Raw genomic sequence first — 20,467 nt, 5'->3', positions numbered from 1 at the left:
GACCACTGAGCTGATTAACAGCTCTCCTAGGGCCGTCCTGAAGGATTAGACTTATTTTATTAACTAAGAACCAAACTGGTTACTTAAAATGGACCTACAGCTAGTATTGTGGAATCCGAACCACATTATATCTTCAGCTTGAATTTCTATCACCAGAAATAAATTCCTCTGACTCTTCATCAGCCGGCCGGGGAATTGAACTCCGTCTAACAGTGTGAGGATCGAGGACAGTCTGAAGCTCAACCGACTCAGCCAACGAAAGTAAGAGGAGGCTACGGGAAATACAGAAAGAAGAGATCTCACTTATTAAAAAAGAAAAAAGTAAATTAATAGACAAAACTGTATTAAAATGCAAGGAGAGTAGTAGTAGGGTAGTAATACATTGCATCTTCGCTTGAACTTTCGAAGCTGCAATTGCACGACATCCCCAGGGAGATTGTTCCACAGTCTAAAAAAAAAAAAAATGAGAGTTGAAGGACATTGGAATCGAACATGTTCTACAGTGAGGCACAATTACTGCATAATCTGGACTGTGCTGCTGTCTCAGCAAATTTGGTTACTCTTGGCAGGAAAATGGGATCAGGAATCTATTGTGAATGTGAAAGATCTCTGTTTAAATACAACTTATGAAAGCATTTCGTAACTTTCTCAGAAGAGTAATATTCACAAGCAGTTTTATAAAAAAAAAATGCAGAGTTGAGTAAAGGGCATTAATTAACATGATACCCACGGTGGTTGGGAACATATGTATCGGTAATCTGGACTGGGTCAGCGAGAAGTGTCTTATTGTGGGATAATATTCACAAGCAGTAACATCTGTAAAAGAACGCAGAGATAAATAAGGGCATTAATCAACTTTCTATCCACGGGGTTGGAAATAAATGTATTAGTAGTCTGGACTTGGTCAACGAGAAATATGTTTTACTTGGAGATAATATTCGTATGTAGTAACATCAATAAAAGAATCCAGAGATAAGTAAAGGGCTTTAATTGACTTCATACCCACGGTGGTTAGGGAACAAATGTATGGGTAGTCTGGACAGGGTTATGTAGAAATATGTCTAATTGGGATGAATTAGAAAGCTCATCCTGGTAATCCTAATCACTGCCTAGGATGTCCCCTGGGACATCCTTTTACGGTAATATCCTAAATGTAAACGAAAATGAACTCCTGGTGAGAGAGGATCTGAATAGAAAACATAAACAGAGTTAAAAGATTGTCATTTAACCTCCTTTTATTATTATTATTATTATTATTATTATTATTATTATTATTATTATTATTATTAACAGATGACCGCAATGGTGTTTCGAGTCCACCTTCAGGAGACGAGGACGATGGAGCTTTATTATCAAGAGAACACTTCGCTTCACTTCGAGGATCAGCTGGCTGCCATATTCATTGCTCAGTGGGACGTCTATCGTAAAGTATGTTTAGAATAACTTATCTTTATTTTATTAGTTCAGTAATGAGTTGGGATGTATGTGTGTGTATATATATATGTATATAATTATGTGTATACATATATGTATTTATGTACAATATATATATATATATATACGTTTATGTGTGTATGTATTTGTATATGAATGTATAAATATTCATATTTATGTATACACATATATATAAATATTATATATATATAAATATATATATATATATATATATATATATATATATATATATATATATATATATATATATACATATATATATATACATACATACATGCACGCACGCACACATATATACGTAATTTCTGTCCCACAGAGAGAGGAATTATGAGTTATATTAAAAAGATCTTACCAAATTGACCCCTTGAGTAATAATTTTACACAAAATTCATTGTGTATCCATATCCTCATATGCTATACCGTGACAAGGATCACATGACTAAATATACTGCAAGAGCCAGAAGCAAATAATAATAGACATAAGTACCTATCGCCATCGTGTATTTAATATATACTTCCTCAGGGTACAGTACTGTGCCCTGAAGAAGTGTATATTAAATACACGAAAGCGCCAGCTTATGCTTTTTATTATTCCCTTCTAGCTCTTGCTGTGTGTAACTTCCTCTTCCACGGGCACCTTGGGATTGGGATAACAGTCTTTAAGGGTATCAACTAAACGACAATAACAGCAAGAACTAGAATACCCACTGAGGGTGATAGCGGTAATGAGTGGGCGTTTTGTATCTGGAGCGAATACGGACAGCACTTAGCTAAGGGACCAAAACCCAGCCGTTATCTGATAAGGACTAGAACAGGTATTACTAAATTTTATTCTGAGAGAGGAACCAGTTACTCCCTGTCGTTACACTTGCCAATCTAACGACAGTCTATAACTGAATGGAATGCAAAATCTTCGCTTTTTAACGAGTTTATCTTTATTAGAAATCGTCTGAAGAGATTATTTTGTATTGTAAATTCTGTGTAACTTTCAGGATGAAAGTTTTATAAATATGTCTATGGATGTTTTTGTGTAGGGAATGTTTTTGTGAATGTTGATTTGTAAAATGGGTTCATTTTTTTGTGAATGTTGATTTGTAAAAGGGGTTCATTTATTTGTGACTGTGATTTTTCAAGGCTTTTTACAAATACAAAAGAACTGTTACATTACAAGAGAGGTTTGCGATTCATCATTTATATAAATCTAACCGAGCTAAAAGTTATGGGACTTAAATTTTTATTTTTATTTTTATTGTTACTGATGTATCTTCAAGTGAGTGCTTGAAGATGCTATATTTTCCAAAAGTGTTTTAATTAAGGTTTCTGTAGATATTAAATATCCTAATTTTTTTTTTTAGTCAGAAGAGTCTCTGGTATGGTTCACACAAACTGTCTTTTAAATTAATGTGAAAAATGAGTTTCTGAACTGTTTTGACTGAAAAATCTCTTCAGTCCAACACTTAACGAGGTTTTATTTTTACTTTTGAACAATCGTATATTTTCATAATCAAGCAGAGAATTTTCTCTTAATTTCATCCCTAGAAGCAAAAGGAGTTTTAAAAGTTTAGTAGGTGGGATCTCACAGGGTGAAGTAATTGTAAAGATCAATTAAAAAAGGCCAAAATTTTCTTTATTCTTATGAATAAGTGTTTGTTGTTCAACATACTCTGCCAGAAATATTCAATATTCTGTCAGAAACATTAAGTAGCGCGAGGAATCTTTGGAAGCACTTGGAATAACTTGGATAAATATAACACCTGACTGAATAGATAAAACTTGAAGATACATAAAACGAATTCAAGGGCTGTCTTTGGAACTGTGATAAAAGAGCATAGAAATATATTTTCTATTAACCAAAGTTGCTCTTTCATACGCCTCGTCAGTAAGTTATCGCGAGTTTTCTATTCTTCCAAGGCCACTCTCTCTCTCTCTCTCTCTCTCTCTCTCTCTCTCTCTCTCTCTCTCTCTCTCTCTCTCTCTCTCTCTCTCATACGCCGCGTCAGTAAGCATTCCCGAAGACACTTTTTACAGTCCTACAGTGACTGTTGTACCTACTCTGTTGATAACTGAACAAACAGCCAAGATCTGATGAAGAACTCGTGAAAGTATCTGATCGAATCGTAACTGTTTAGCAATTTCAAGAAAAGTATGTTTGAGCACCTTGGTAATTAAACCAGGGAGCCGTGACGCTTACCGCAAAGCTATGAAGATGAGGCGACAAAGAGAGAGAGAGAGAGAGAGGAGAACTGACACGGTTTGCTGATTTTATTACAGGTGTTCTCCGTCTGCTGCTTCACTTTACGTACTGCGCTAAAGATTGCACGTGAATACGGACATGCATGTGTAGGTTTCCGTGTTTATTTTAATGTATATTTATGTTCATTTATGTACATTTGTATTCATACAAGATTATTATGAGAGAAAGACAGAAAAAATTCCTTGTACATCAAGATGAAGAATATTTGTTGGTTTTGTAAAGTAGTGAATGTCCATTATCATTCGATATTAATCGGAAACTCGTAAACATGTTATTTTTATGTCCTTATCACGAAAAACTTATTGGTAACTTCTGAAATATACAGGAATATTTTTTTTATCTCTATATCACAAAAAAGTTATAGGCAACTTCCGAAATATACGAGAATATTTTGCTATGTCTCTATCATTAAAAACTTATGGGTAACTTCTGAAATATATAGGAATTTTTATTGATGTCTATATAACAAAAAAGTTACGGATAACTTAGAAATGTAAAGGAATTTTTATTTATGTCTTACCATAACAATGTATAGGTAATTTCTGAAATATACAGAAATCTGCGAAATGACCATAAAAGCTGAAAGATGCGAAGTAGTAAAAAAATAAAAATAAAAAACTTTTAGACCAATGTAGAATAAAGGAAAGAATATTGTTGTTTGTTAAAACTTTGTAGTCTTTAAAAGCTAAGAATCAGTATCCAGTATTATGTATTAAGTTAATTAGTTAAAATATAAGTCCATTCATTTTCCCCCATGAACCAAGATGATAGAGAAGAATGTTTTTAGAGCATACAAAAAAAAAAAAAAAAGACACTCAAGAACTTCAAAATGGGATAACTTTCCCGAGGTCAAAATTGAATACACTGAAAGTTTCTCTCGTCGACTGAGATATCGCATGAACATTGCATCTCTCATCCCCCGTTCCATTCATCTTACGCTTCTTGTTCCTCCCTTGTTCAACCAGACATAATTACGTGTTTGGGAATATTTTTTTTCTCTTTATGCATGAGCGATGGGGCTGCAGTTGATTATCTTATTATTGGCGCACACGATTCACCAAGTTCCTCTCGTCCGTATTTGTACGTGCTTTATTTGCACGCCGTTCAATCGTACGTAATCTTATTCTGGTTGCACGGTAAAAATCTGGATATTTCGTGAACCAGATACTGTACTCGAGGTGTTTTTGCTGTTAAATCATGCTTTGTTTTCATCCTGAAAAAATGAAAATTTAGTAATATAAAAAAGGTTAAAAGTTGGAAAAAATTGAAATAAAAAAAAGGGATATTTAATTAACCGAATATTAATGCAGGTACTCTATATGTTTATGCAATTATTTCATGCTTAGTTTTCACCTGGAAATCATAAAACAAGTAAACTTAATAAACCAAACATTCCTTCACATACACGCGTATATATTATGTTGATACACAATCCGTGCGAGTTCTTATTAGGGTACCGTCACAAAAGAGAGAGAGAGAAATTCAGTCAGGACGAGACCAGATACGTATTGTTCTGTCGTCGCTCATCTTACCTTTTGCTTTCAGAAGAAAAACAGCGGTCTTGTCAGAAGCAGAGAGATCACCTGTCAGACAGTCCCTTATTACACCATGGATAAGACCACCCAGAAATCTGCAGTTTCCACAAAGGTAAGAAGATAATAGAAAGAGTATCTGTTACTAAATTATTAATCGAGGAAAAGAATAGTTTTGATATCTTTTGTATCAAATTATTTCTAAAGATTGTAGATCCAGTTTTTATATCATTTGTGTCAAATTATATCGGAAGTCTATAGAGCCAATTGTATGTCATTTGTGTCAAATTATATTGGAAGTCTGTAGATCCAATTTGTTTATCATTTGTGTCAAATTATATCCGAAGTCTGTAGATCCAGTTTATATATCATTTGTGTCAAATTATATCGGAAGTCTATAGATCCAATTGTATATTATTTGTGTTAAATTATATTGGAAGTCTGTAGATCCAATTTGTTTATCATTTGCGTCAAATTATATCGGAAGTCTGTAGATCAATTGTATATAATTTGTGTTAAATTATATTGGAAGTCTGTAGATCCAATTTGCATATCATTTGTCAAATTATATCGGAAGTCTGTAGATCCAATTTGCATATCATTTGTGTCAAATTATATCGGAAGTCTATAGATCCAATTGTATATTATTTGTGTCAAATTATATTGGAAGTCTGTAGATCCAATTTGTAAATCATTTGTGTCAAATTATATCGGAAGTTTGTAGATCCAATTTGTAAATCATTTGTGTCAAATTATATTGGAAGCCTGTAGATCCAATTTGTAAATCATTTGTGTCAAATTATATAGGAAGTTTGTAGATCCAATTTGTAAATCATTTGTGTCAAATTATATCGGAAGTCTGTAGATCCAGTTTACATATCTTTTGTGTCTGATTATATCGGAAGTCAGTAGAGCTATTAAGATCCGGAGAAAACCGCACTTTGAAAAAAAATATAATAAAAATCAGACAATTTTCGGGGAAAAAATAAGGAAAAGATACATTAATGGAAATCAGGAACTGTTTAACGTAAGCATCGTGTCCCTCAAAATTCACATTTAAAGAAATGTATCATTTTTAGAAGAACAGTTAAACCTTAAAACGACGGAATCAAAGTCCCTATCGAACCGAAGATATCTAGGAATTAACGACAGCATTAGTGCCAGGTCACTGCCAGAACTAAGTAGGACCCAAGACCACGAAACACCGCCTTGCTCCAAGTGTCACAAAAACGCTTTCTGAATACTTCTGTACAACTGTGCTTTGGCAGACTCGGAGAACATGGTCGGTCAGTTGAGCGTGAAGCTGAACAGTCGGTTATATGTTATGCACGACGCGATGTGCTATGCTGTGTGAGAGAGAGACCTGTTATGTTGTGGCTGTGAATGTTTTATGCCTTTTTTTTCCTCCTTTTTCATTATCTTTAGTTACCTTTGAATTCAAAAGGGTATTGTTTTTTCAGTTACCCTTAATTACCTTTGAATTCAAGAGGGAATTATTTTAAATTATCTTTCATTACCTTTGAATTCTAAAGGAAATTATTTTTAATTACCTTTGAATTAAACGTGGATTTATTTTTAATTATCTTTAATTACCTTTGAATTAAAAGGGGATTCTTTTTAACTATCTTTGATTACCTTTGAATTCAAAAGGAAATTATTTTTTAATTATCCTTAACTACCATTGAATTCAAAAGGGAATTGTTTTTTATTGTCTTTGCCTTTGAATTCACAGGGGAATTATTTTTTTGTCTGAAATCAAAAGGGAATTCTTTTCTAATTACCTTTAATTACCTTGGAGTTAAAAAAGGGACTTCTTGTTTTAATTATCTTTTAATTTACCTTCGAATCCAAAAGGGAATTCTTAAGTGACGATGAAGATTCTTTGGCCACGCGGCAATGGCTTATTGGTAGCCTGACTCTCTCTAAGTCATTTGGGTTCGAATCCCCATGAGAAGGGAGGGCATCTTCATGTAATTCCCATTTCGTATTTTAGGCTTCCAGTGAAAAGTTTATCCTAAATAAGCAAAAAATAAAATAATAATAATAAATAAATTTAAATTCAGTAAGTTGAAGGGTCATTGTGGATACGAAAATAGGGGATGTATCTTCTCATGTAAATAATAATAATAATAATAATGATAATAATAATAATAATAATAATAATAATAATAATAATAATAATAATAATAATAATAATTAAGCAATTGAAGTTAATTGATACTGGAGTGCATAGCCGTAACAAACATATTTAGCATTTCATGATATGAAGCAAAGTGAATTAGAAATATTAACACTTAATTTTCCTGAGCTTTTCATCATCAGACTTCTCCTGATTGACAGGATACCAGCTGTATGGCGACGCAGTCCAGTATGTACGACGAATACCGAACTCTCAAAAAATCCGGTAAGTCTGCTGGTGAATTTGAAAAATACACAGATAATAATGCAAAGATAATCAAATGAATAATCTTCACAACATTCATTTCTATTCATTTCTGGCTAAGAGAATTATTATTCGTGGAAATGCAAAAATAATCAAATGAATAATCATCACAACATTCACCTCCATTCATTTCTGGCTAAGAGGATTATTATGCACTGAAGTTCAAAAAGTACAAGATTTTAGTAACAGTATTTTGTGAATTTTTTGTTTATTTTTTCTGCCCTTAGGTCTAACTTAAGTCCATCACCGAAGTGTAAAAGTACAAGAATTTTGTAGTAATTTTTTTTTGTGAATTAATTCTCTAAACAGTTTTTAAATAATTTTTTTACGCCGTTGGTCTAAATTAAGTCCATCAGAGCTATTTTCTACATATTTCTGTGACATCTTTTATAAATATTATGGTGGTTTCTTTGCACTTTTGTAATATTGTGACTTACTGGATGCATTAATAACATCCTTTTTCTGGAGGCTATAACGCTGTATCTTACATGAACCTCTGTAATTATTATTGTTTTTGTTAACGAGGAATTATTAGCCAGAGAGAGATTAGTATGTTTTTCCACTTATCTCATCATGGTGACACTTTCCTGTTAATATGGAGTTTTGCTTTCCCTTACAATAGAAGCTCAGTTGTATTATAGCGCTTATATGTCGCTTGGTAAATGATTTATTTTAGTTTCATAGTGACTTTGTGTTTTTATTTATTTCTTGTATATAGCAAGTTTCATTAATTTCCAATCATATCATTTCCAGTGAATTATTTTTTGAATTATCATAGAGATTTATTTTTAAAAGCATGTTAGAGAACTATTTTTTAAAAGTATGTTAGAAAATTATTTTTTAAAAGCATCTGGGAGAATTATTTTTAAAAAGTATATTGGAGAATTATTTTATTGTTTTTAAAGTATCTTAGAGAATTACTTTTAAAGTAACTCAGAGAATTATTTTTTAAAAGTGTTGGAGATAATTATTTTTAAAAATATCTTAGATAATTTTTTTAAGTATCTTGGAGAATTGTTTTTGAAAATATGAGAATTATTTTTTAAAAGTATCTCCAGAATTATTGTTTTTAAATATGTTAGAGAATTATTTTTTAAAGTATGTTAGAGAATATTTTTTTAAGCATCTTAGAAATTTATTTGATAAAATACCTTAGAGAATTATTTTTCTAAACATATCTTAGAGAATTATTTTTTTAAGTATGTTAGATAATTATTTTTTTAAGTATCTTAGAGAATTATTTTTAAAAGTATCTTAGAGAATTTCTGTTTTACAAGTCTCTTAGAGAAATAATTTTTAAAATTTCTTAGAGTGTTAGTTTTTAAAAGTACCTTAGAAAATTATTTTTTTTTTTACGCATCATAGTGACTGATATGATAGAGAGTTCGAGGATGACCCAGAAATTATCAAAGTTCAGTAGCCGCCAGGGACACAGTACTTCTCTGCTGAAAGGTAAGTTAAACGATGTATAAACTTGCACTTAACTCGTTATAAACACGTTATAAAAAAAACTCGTTATAAACGCGCACGTGACGGAGTTCACGCTGTCTTTTTCCAGCATCTAAAACTATGGTGATTTTTAGCACGAATGGTTTAGTAATTTACGAGATTATTTAAGCGTTTATTAAACACTTCTCACCATTATTCCTATTACCTTCCACTGCCAACTGGAATGTTAAGATTGTATTTTAATTGTTATTCCTTTCTGCTTCGTTTTATTCTCAATCAAAATTTTGACATTGCGTTTGAATTTTTTTATTTTTACATATTCTCATAAATTTCGCAACCAAACACAATTTTGACATCACATTTGAATTTTTAATTTAATTTTCAAATATTCTTTTACCTTTGGCAGCCAAACAAAATTTTGACATTCCATTTTAATTTTTAATTTAATTTATAGATATTTCTTATTTATTGCAACCAAACAAAATTTTGACGTTGCATTTTAATTTGTGATTTAATTTTCAAATTCTCATACTTCTTGCAACCAAACAAAATTCTGACATTGCATTTTAATTTTTGATTTAATGTATAGATATTTCTTATCTATTGCAACCAAACAAAATTTTGACATCGCATTTCAATTTGTGATTTAATTTTCAAATATTCTCTTACTTTTTGCAGACAAACAAAATTTTGACATTGATGTTTGATTTTCTCACTCCACTTTTACCTTATTCCGTTTTGGCCACAAACTTCACCTCTCTAATTACGCTTAAAATTTCAAAGATTTTCAACCAATCTTTCACGCAATATTCACAATTCCGATTTTTTTCAGTCCGTTTGTTTTTCACATGTAATTCTGCTACTTTTTTAATCGTCGAATTAGTGACAGATGAAGTTTTCATATATAATAAGTAACAATATCTCAATAATTTACTTAAATTTTTATATATGCTGTACACTTATTCATTTGTTAGTTTATTTTTTCTTTTCTAATAACTAGTCTCTTCTTTCTATATTTCCTATTACCTTATGTCACTTCTTTCAAATGAACACCATATTCGTTGGAAGCTTGAATTTCAAGTCAGTGGCCCCTGTGGGCTTTTCCAAATGAATAAGGTTCATGTTCTGAATAATAATAATAATAATAATAATAATAATAATAATAATAATAATAATAATAATAATATACTTATTAACATTTCTCTCCTGGTACTAACATCACTCAATATGAATAGTTTCATTTAGCCGTATATATTTTTTGATTGGGTTTTTATTAAATTTTTTATTCGACACAGATCTAACAAGGCGGAAGCGTCAAATTCATCCCAAGAAGCAGTATTACTTAGGCGATCCAAAGAAGTTTAGTGTAAGTAAAGTAAAACTTTTTAATTTTAATATTCTTAGCATATTCTTACCAAGAACTTTTCTTTCTTTTAATAGTTATCTCTTTCGATGTCTATAATCCCTGTTTGATGGATTTGCTGATAATTGTAACGTACTTGAATACCGTAATGCCGTGATATTTATACTTGATCGTTATTTTTGGGTAAGATTTGTCATTTCGTGTTATGGCACGATGATAATATATATATATATATATATATATATATATATATATATATATATATATATATATATATATATATAATCAATAAAGAGAAGAGGACACACACATGTACAAGCTGTCTTTATTCCAACCTTTCGTAAGTGTCCATTTAATTACATCATCAGGGCTGTTAAAATGAAACATATATAAAATTCCTTGTAATACTGTAAGAACTAAAAAGGAGTTTTATGTTTAATTTTAACAGCCCTGATGATGTTATTAAATGGACACTTGCGAAACGTTGGAATAAAGACAGTTTGTACATCTGTGTTTGACTCCTGACTCCTTACACTAAGCTATATATATATATATATATATATATATATATATATATATATATATATATATATATATATATATATATATATATATTAAATTAAACTTGATCGCATTCACAACTGCACTGAGCATTCATACAAAGAATGACAGGACCTAACAGAGATTGTATCCACAAATGTTTCAAAAAGATATACAAGCTTTCAAGGACTAATCTGTCCCCATCGTCCAGCTACCGGATAATTTTTTTTTAGCTTTTGTGAATAAAATCTGTGTTAGATACCATCCTGTTTAAATGAGGTCCTGCTATAATATATATATATATATATATATATATATATATATATATATATATATATATATATATATATATATATATATATATATATATATATATATATATATATATATATATATATATATATATATATATGTGTGTGTGTGTGTGTGTGTGTATGTAAATATATAGTAAAAATTATCCCTCAAAACTACAGAACAAAATTCTTGTATTCAGGAAACATAAAACTTCGCATCTCCTAATGGCAAAGCATTTCGCAAAACAGGGGTTTGTAGAAGGCGACTAATTACTAAATTAGGCTTTTTTCTAAATTAATTGGAACATTCTCAACCGCTTTAAGCCTTTTTCATCAAAGGAGTCTCTCAATCATTTCCCCTTAGACTCCGTCGTCTTCTGGTTTCTCAATTACATTAGACTCAGTAGATGGTTGAGCCAGAGTATGGAGCACTAATTTGTTATTCACGTATTACATTAGCATACAAATATACTTACGAGGTCGTATAAGAAGCCTCTGATTTCAAAATACTTACATTTTTCTTACTTTTTAATTAATTTTATTTACTAAGCCTTGTTTGGAACAAGGAGGAAAAATGTTGAACTATTTCGTTGAATAATTCACAGAAGAGTTAAAGTGAACGTCATTTGAATTTCAGATATTTTGTTTTGTACTTTTTAATTAACTGTATTTCCTAAGCGTTTTCTAAAAAAAATTCTGAATCTGTTTCGTTGAATTATTCACAAAAAGGTTAAATTGAGCATCCAGGTTTTTGTTTATTTCTTAGTTCATTTATTTTGCATATATTGACATGTCATTTCCCCCCATCCTTGTCTTCAACTCTTCACTGGCTTTCAAAACCAGACTGAAGATCCTTTGGCACCTGACGGAGGATCAGGTCATCACGAGGTCGCAGGAGTGGAGGTCAACAGCCTGCTGAAGGGGTTGGCATGCGTCGAGAGGCAGCTGTGTTCGATTGAAAACCTCAAAAACCTCCGGATTTACACGAGCCACCCCACGCGCCAGGAGGACAAGAACTCGGAGACTGGTGAGGATAGAAATAGCATTCGTGTTGTGCAAACTGCACCTTTATAGTAAGTAGACCGTCCTCCCGGCTAAGGAATGAAATGGATGGAAATGGCATTCGTGTTATGCTAGCTGCACTTTATAGTAGGTAAAGCGTCCTCCCGGCTAAGGAATGAAATGGATGGAAATGGCGTTCGTGTTATGCTAACTGCACCTTTATAGTAGGTAGATCGTCCTCCCGGCTAACGAATGAAATGGATAGAAATGGCATTCGTGTTGCTATCTGCACCTTTATAGTAGGTAGATCGTCCTCCCGCCTAAGGAATTAAATGATTAGAAATAACATTCGTTCTGTGTGAACTGAACCTTTATATTAGGTAGAGCGTCATCCGCCCCCTCGCCTGAGGATTGGAATGGATAGAAATTGCATTCATGTTCTGCAGACTGCACCTTTATAGCAGGTAGATCGTCCTACCCCTGCCTAAGGAACGGAATGGCTAGAAATAGCATTCGTGTGGTGCAACTGCACCTGTATAATAGAGGATCGTCCTCATGCCCAGGGAATTGAATGGATAGAAATGGCATTCGTGTTGAGCAAACTGCACCTTTATAGTAGGTTGATCGTCCTCCTGCTTAAGGAATGGAATGGATAGAAATGGCATTCGTGTTGTGCTAACTGCACCTTTATAGTAGGTAGATCGTCCTTCAACTCAAGGAATGGAATGGTATATAAGATTGAGGTCAGAGGCTAAACTCTGGGACCTATGATGTCATTCAGCACTGAAAGGGTGATTGAGAGTAAGAAGATTTTAAAGACGCAACAAGAGGAAAACCTCACAGTTGCACTATGAAACAACGTAAGAGAGGGTGGCAAGTATGATGGAAGAGAGAGAATATGGACTGAAGTACAATAAAAGGAATGAAGGGTTGCAGCTCTAGGCCGAAGGACGCTGCAAAGAACCGTAAGTAACGCCTACAGTGCACCGTGTGAGGTGCACTGTCGGCACTAACTCTACTGGGTCTTCCCTCCTGAGGAATGAGACTCCACTTATGGAAAGCGGAGGTTTGTATCCCCATGGGAGTAAATACCAAATTTTAAAAGTAAGTTGTATTTTTCGTAGGTATATAAACCGTAGTCTTTTGTAAAGAATTAACCTACCTCTACCACAATACAGTGGCCGAGGTAGACCTATGGAGGTCTTTTTTTTTTTTTTTATTCAGTACACAGCCGACAGACGATACACTGGATTAATCCCTATATGTAAAGCTATGGTTTGTATACCTAGGAAAAATACAAATACTAAATATAAATTACTTTAAATTTTGGTATTTTTACGAGGACGCTAGTTACTCTTTCAATATTGAGCATTAAATGTAAATTTGTCAGTTCATTTTTGCTTATTCTGCAAAAGATATTTCCGTTATGCCTTATCCTTTATGTATATGTCACAACTAAACTGGAATTACTACTGTTATAAATTAAGCTATATCTTTGGGAAAATTAAAATTTTTTCTTTATTAATTACTTGGTTTTAATCTGTTGCAGAAAAAATATATATTTTCGTCTGTACATAATGAATAATTTCCCCCATGTGAGTATAAGTGAGTTTTTACTTTAATGAGCTCAGCTTACAAATTGTATTATGTGCATATTTTCTTTACTTTAAAAGTAAAAAAGCATGTACAAAAAATTACAATTTAGTTAATATATTCACCTGAGATAAATTTATAACCAACATGAGCTCCAAGCTCCAGGAACTTTATCATTATAGAAATTACTTGTAATCTCTATTAATCATTAGGTTAAATATAGAGTTTACTTGTGACCTTTATTAAAAAATCTTGATAGTTTACTTGTAATCTCTATTAAAAAAATCTTGAGATACCGTTTCTTGCTTCAATATTTTTCCATATTTTTTTACACGGCACCTACATAATTCTAGGAGAATAACTTACTTTCTATTTATAACCGCATCCTAGAAAACCATTTAAGCATCATTATTCATAAATTATTCCATAAAAGTTGAGTAATTAAAAGTCTTTTTTCCTGTGACATTATTCAAATAAGTTATTTTCCTCTTCCAAACTAATGACAGTCATATTGCGTTAATATCTAGTACAACAGGATATCAGTCTTAAATCACTTAGAGAAAACAGTGCATTAAGAGATTTTTCAACAGTTACAGCAGATTATATATATATATATATATATATATATATATATATATATATATATATATATATATATATATATATATATATATATATATATATTCGTCCTCTGTAGACCGTAAATTGGCCTTTCTTTTCTTCATTCTGAAATGTAGAAGATCCTGAAACCTTCGCAAATATACCTACCCTCCTCCAACGCTATCTACAAAACTTCGACTTGACTTTCCTCGAGTAACTGGAAGTTTTCAACTCCTTTTCAAAGGTGCTATCGCAGCAACAACTTCTTTTCCTCTCATACTGATACCTCATGTCATGACTTGGCATGTCACTGTATTATAGGCCTAAGGTTCCATTATTCTCTTACAGTTGACAACGAGAGCAAGAAGACCGAGGAACTGTGGACCTTTCGCAGTGACGTCACCGAAGGGTTGAGAGTGAACTGCATCGTCTTCTGCAACGACTCTCCGGTTTGTAATCGCGTTTTCTTTCGTCCCCGTTTTCTCTAAGAGTGTCCAGTTCATATATCTAGTGTTCAGCTTTCATTTTAATGGCTCTTTTATATTTTCTTTCCTTCCCTGATCGTATTGTTTGAAAGTTGGAGGTGAATATTGTCTCTTTTACGATCTTCTGTGGCTTTTTAGGTCCTCAGGTATTTTATTTAAAGTTCTCACTTAATTATTGTGCCGGGTATAGAATGTTGCGTCTAATTTCCCACGCCAGAACTACATAATTCACACTCCGCTCAACTCCGTAATGTCTTTGTATCATTTAGCGGTAAAGCAATTAGTTAAGCCTTGGAAGGCGTTTTCTCTTATTTATCTCCTAATGTTTCGAAGACTTTCTCGTTGTAGACAGACTTCCTCTTCTCTTTTTCTGTTAAAGAATTCCTTATTTTTAATTTTTATCTCTCCTCTCAGTTCTGCTGATAGTCTTTTCCTCCATTTCATCCAAGCCTGTCTCCTCCATACAGATTCTGGAAAGTTTTTTTTACGTTATTTTATTCCTAATATACCTTAGAGTCCCTTAGATCTTAGACCACATTTTTAGTATATTTTTTTTTATTCCATGAAGCCTTTCAATCACAATCACGTTTTTATTTTAGTCACCCTTACTTCCTGTTTATGAAAACCCTGGCAAGCGGATGCTCATTACTACAATCCATCCAATTTTCCAAGGAGATGCTTTTGTTCGCAATTGGTATCAACGTTTTGAGATAATCATCAAGATGGAATTCAACATGTTTTTTATTACAATCTTACATCTTAGGGTATTTCACTTTATTTTCTGCTTTCGTTTTGGATTCCTGTTAATTTACTCTGTTTCAGGTACGTTAGACCTATTGTGTATCAAACTATGGTTTTACGGTAGAGGTTATATTCATTTTTTTTTATTGACGTTTTATATTTTAGAATATTTCACTTATTATCTGCTTTCGTTATAATGAAGCTGTTTTACCGCAGAGGTCAGTATGGAAGGAAACCCAATATCTTTGTGTGTGTATGTGTGTGTTTCTCTCTTGTATCTTTACATTTTGCTGCCCAACTTCTCTGACTGCGCCTTGTTTCAGTTTTCTTTCCCCATTTACGTACAGAGCCTTCTGGCCAGCTCTCTGAATCTTCAGATGCGGCTCAGTGGTCTGGGTGAACTAATAATAATAATAATAATAATAATAATAAATAATGATAATAATAATAATAATAAGAATAATTATAAAAATAAAAATAATGATAATAGTAAATATTAAATCGATAAGTCAATAAAAAATAAATAAGCAATAATAATAATAATAATAATTGATTATCCCTTCTTAATAATGAAATTCATTTCCTGTCTCTATCAGTTTCCCCCTAGGTTACTAAATCACAAAATTTCTTAATATAGTTTAGAATAAATAAAGAAATTAATTGATAAAAAAATTATCATGATACTGAAAGAACCTGTTACGCGAGGGAACTTGAAGATCCAACTGACAGAGAGAGAGAGAGAGAGAGAGAGAGAGAGAGAGAGAGAGAGAGAGTAATAAGATTAAGTAAAAAATTCCAGTTAATGTTATTAGACTGAAATCGTTCTATGATTTTCTGTTACATTCTTCATTTTTATTGCTTCCGTTACTTCAGTTTTTCTTGCTTCCATTTGTAATTACTTTCAGAACATTTATTTAAAGATGTGGTTTCATGCAGTGTAGCCGCGGTGCTGTAATTGCGTTTCATTTGTGTTATAAATCTTATTTTTGTTTAATTTTACTTTTTATTATTTTTTTTTTACCCTCAGCATTAGATTTTTGCCCTTTCTTTGCCTTTTTTATTTTCAGTTCCTTCAGTATTATCAATAATACAAGACCCCACTTATTATTATTATTATTATTATTATTATTATTATTATTATTATTATTATTATTACTTCAATCTATTACGTCTATCTGTCGTCTTAGACTTCAATATTTGTAAGTTGTTACTAATATAAGATCCACCATTATTATTATTATTATTATTATTATTATTATTATTATTATTATTATTGCATCTTTTTTCTCTTCCTTCTGTATTTCTGTTTGTCTTCTCTTAGCCTTCAATATGTGCCAATTATCACTAATATAAAACCCACTATTATTATTATTATTATTTATTATTATCCTTTCAGTGGTTAATTCTGGCGGCCTACGGCAACCTCTCCTTCTCAGATGATTCCGGAGGCGTTTTCTGTGGGTGGAGTGCCAAGAGAATCGACCAGCCCGAGTTGTGGTAATAGCTTGTTTGTTTTTTTACCTATATATAGTTATCTATTTCTATATCTGTCTATCTGTATGTATGTATATATATATTATATATATATATATTTTGTGTTTTTACTTATATATATATATATATATATATATATATATATATATATATATATATATATATATATATATATATTATATATTAAAAAACTACTCATGTTCACATTTACCTTCAACTTTCTTGTCTTGCAAATATTTTAAAACTCTTTCCCTGGTTTCTGTAGGGTTTCTTCACTATCTCCAATCAGTACTGTACAGAATATACTGTATTTTTATACTGTATGTATGTATGTATGTACATGTATAAGTTTTTTGCCTCATTTAATACACCTCTATATGGATACTATTAGTTGCACGAAGCACATCAAGGCGGTACTCGATTTCTTGCCATGTTCGCTGTGGTATAGCCCCATCAATGGTGACAGTGGCATCAGTGAGCTTTTGCTTGAGATCAGTGATGTCCCGTATCTTTGTTCGACACACGATATCTGTAACATAACCCCATAGAAAGAAGTCTGGGGGAGTGATAACTGGTGAACGAGGTGGCCAGGGAATTGGGCCACCCCTTCCAATCCACCGGTCTGGAAAAAGTTAATTATACGTTAGTTTAACCAGACCACTGAGCTGATTAACAGCTCTCCTAGGGCTGGCCCGAAAGATTAGACTTGTTTTACGTGGCTAGGAACCAACTGGTTACCTAGCAACGGGACCTACAGCTTATTGTGGAATCCGAACCACACTATACCGAGAAATGAATTTCTATCACCAGAAATAAATTCCTCTAATTCTTCGTTGGCCGGCCGGAGACTCGAACTCGGCCCTAGCAGAGTGCTAGCCGAGAACTCTACCGACTCATCCAGCGAGGAACTGAATGCTTAATTTAGGAACCTGCGAACATGCAGTCCCTTTTCTTGAGGAGTAGCCAGTTTTTAGGGGTTCGTTTAACAGTACCTCTTTCGTCAACAGAGTACCTGGAATACGCAAATGCAATGTGATTAAAAACTTTGATGACTGCTGAGTACGTAGAACAAATATGACTAAGATATCTCATCAGTGGCTTTTGTAATATATTTTTTTAATTGTAAAGAGACTTTATGGACGCCCTTTATTATATGTATATGTGTATATATATTATATATGCGTGTGAGCGTGTGCATGCATGCGATCCAAATATGCACACAGCCGTTACGAAGCCCTGCCTCATAACGTCGCCTACAGCAGGAAGCTTTTACGTGATTCACCGTAATGGCGGCAAATTCCCTAAGAGTCGACACTGTTTTCAAGAAGGCGGAGGAGAGTCAACGGCCTTCGCTTGAAAGCAATTCCGGAGAGGAAATCCCCCGTGACAATCCTCAATCTTAACTCGATCTTAATCATCTCCATTTTAATCTTGGCGTGGGCGTTGAGAATCATCGTTAATAATGAGTCCATTACTGGCTTTTTTTACGGTCGTTAAGTGCCATTTCCGGATCTTCTTCTTCTTCTTCTTCTTCTTCTTCTTCTTCTTCTTCTGCAGAGATCCATATGGAATTGAGAGCTTTTTTCACCTCAGTGTTTTAAAATAATATCATTGGAAGAAACTAAATGAAACATTTCAGAATATTATTTGTAAGTTTTAGAAAACTAAATATAACCTTTTCAAAATGTTACTTGCATGTTTTGGAAAACTAAATATAACCTTTTTAGAATATTATATGTACGTCTTAGAGAACTAAATATAGTCTTTATAGACTAATGTTTAAGCGTTTTAGAAAACTAAATACCTTTCCAGCACAACCCTTGTAGAGTATTTTTACGTTTTAGAAAACTAAATACAACCTTTCTAGCACAACCCTTGTAGAGTATTTGTACGTTTTAGTAAACTAAATACAACCTTTCTAGTGTAACCATTTTAGAATATTATTTGTACGTTTTAGAAATCGAAATAGAACCTTTTTAGAATAGTATTTGTATGTTTTATCACTTGCGTAATTGATTATCAACATATGAAACGCATAGGAAAAATTTGTGAATCTTATAATCGTTTACAAATCTACGTTTAGTGCAAACCCATTCTTCCAGATATCATAAGACCAAATACTTCATAATAATCGAAGTATCATTCTTCTTAATTTATATTTCTTTCTTGGAATAATAATAATAATAATAATAATAATAATAATAATAAATTTTTATGGCTAATGATAATAAGGATATATAAAACTAATTCATGAAAATTTCTCGGTGAACCTGAAATTAAAATCAATTGTAAAAAAAGACGGGAAAGTTCCTAAAAATCTTTTTCTGTCATTTCCCGCATACCTCCTTCGCATCCAGTCACAGGAAATGAGCGGTTAAGACAGTCAGCCAGTCTGTCACGAAGTGGCAGGAGCTAGATTTCATGGAGTTAGCCTCGAAAATTGGCGAAAAATAAAAATAAAAAAAAGATAAGTGAATTAAGTGTCCAGGAGTTTTCTTGTGATCTTTTTCTCTTCACAGGAAGTTCTGTTCGTTTAAATCGTTTTATAATGAGGTATGATTCGTTATATATATATATATATATATATATATATATATATATATATATATATATATATATATATATATATATGTATATATGTATATATATATATATATATATACTGTATGTGTATATATATATATATATATATATATATATATATATATATATATATATATATATATATATATATATATATATATATATAAAACCTACCCAATCAGTTATCATGAATTGAGTCTTCCACCGAACAAGGTTTGTCGTTGCAATCGAGCGTAAAATCAGACGCTGCAGGAGGAGGAATTCCACTAATTTTTAGTCACAAAATAACAGCTGCCCTTTCTCTGTTGTTTTCCACTCTAACGCTTCCTGGGTATCAAGGATCAGCCTACCCTTGCCCGTCACCGTGGTGAGTTCATGCCCTGTTGCACCTCAGCTATGCTGCATTGCCCTCCTCGATGGCACCATACGTGTTTACCAGCTAGATACGCCGACTCCTACCCTAATTATGGATACTAGGTGAGTACGGCTTCAGGTAGAAAGTCTGGATGCAGTTTTGTTAGAGGGAGATCGTTCTCTGCGATTCTTTCTAAAAGGATTGTTGGAAACAGAGTCGTAGTCATCTGTTTTTGTAAGACTCTCTTTGTGGCACATTAAATGTAAATTTATTATAATGTTGAGT

General features: G+C 32.3%; 1 protein-coding gene across 1 annotated transcript in view; it reads left to right on the top strand.

Annotated features, from left to right (window-relative positions):
- Positions 1-20,467, top strand: part of LOC136845933 (dynein axonemal intermediate chain 4-like) — an 86,118-nt gene that overhangs the window by 46,395 nt on the left and 19,256 nt on the right. Inside the window, exons 2-10 of the mRNA XM_067116434.1 lie at positions 1,294-1,428; positions 5,255-5,356; positions 7,582-7,645; positions 9,050-9,136; positions 10,429-10,499; positions 12,173-12,356; positions 14,873-14,973; positions 17,147-17,247; positions 20,167-20,304. Coding sequence (XP_066972535.1) covers positions 1,294-1,428; positions 5,255-5,356; positions 7,582-7,645; positions 9,050-9,136; positions 10,429-10,499; positions 12,173-12,356; positions 14,873-14,973; positions 17,147-17,247; positions 20,167-20,304 — 983 coding nt within the window. The remainder of the gene's footprint in view (positions 1-1,293; positions 1,429-5,254; positions 5,357-7,581; positions 7,646-9,049; positions 9,137-10,428; positions 10,500-12,172; positions 12,357-14,872; positions 14,974-17,146; positions 17,248-20,166; positions 20,305-20,467) is intronic.

Source organism: Macrobrachium rosenbergii, chromosome 14, assembly GCF_040412425.1.
Source record: "Macrobrachium rosenbergii isolate ZJJX-2024 chromosome 14, ASM4041242v1, whole genome shotgun sequence".
NCBI classification, from domain to species: Eukaryota; Metazoa; Arthropoda; class Malacostraca; order Decapoda; family Palaemonidae; genus Macrobrachium; species Macrobrachium rosenbergii.
The sequence above is the reverse complement of the archived record's forward strand: the minus strand, read 5'-3'. Positions and strand labels throughout refer to the sequence as shown.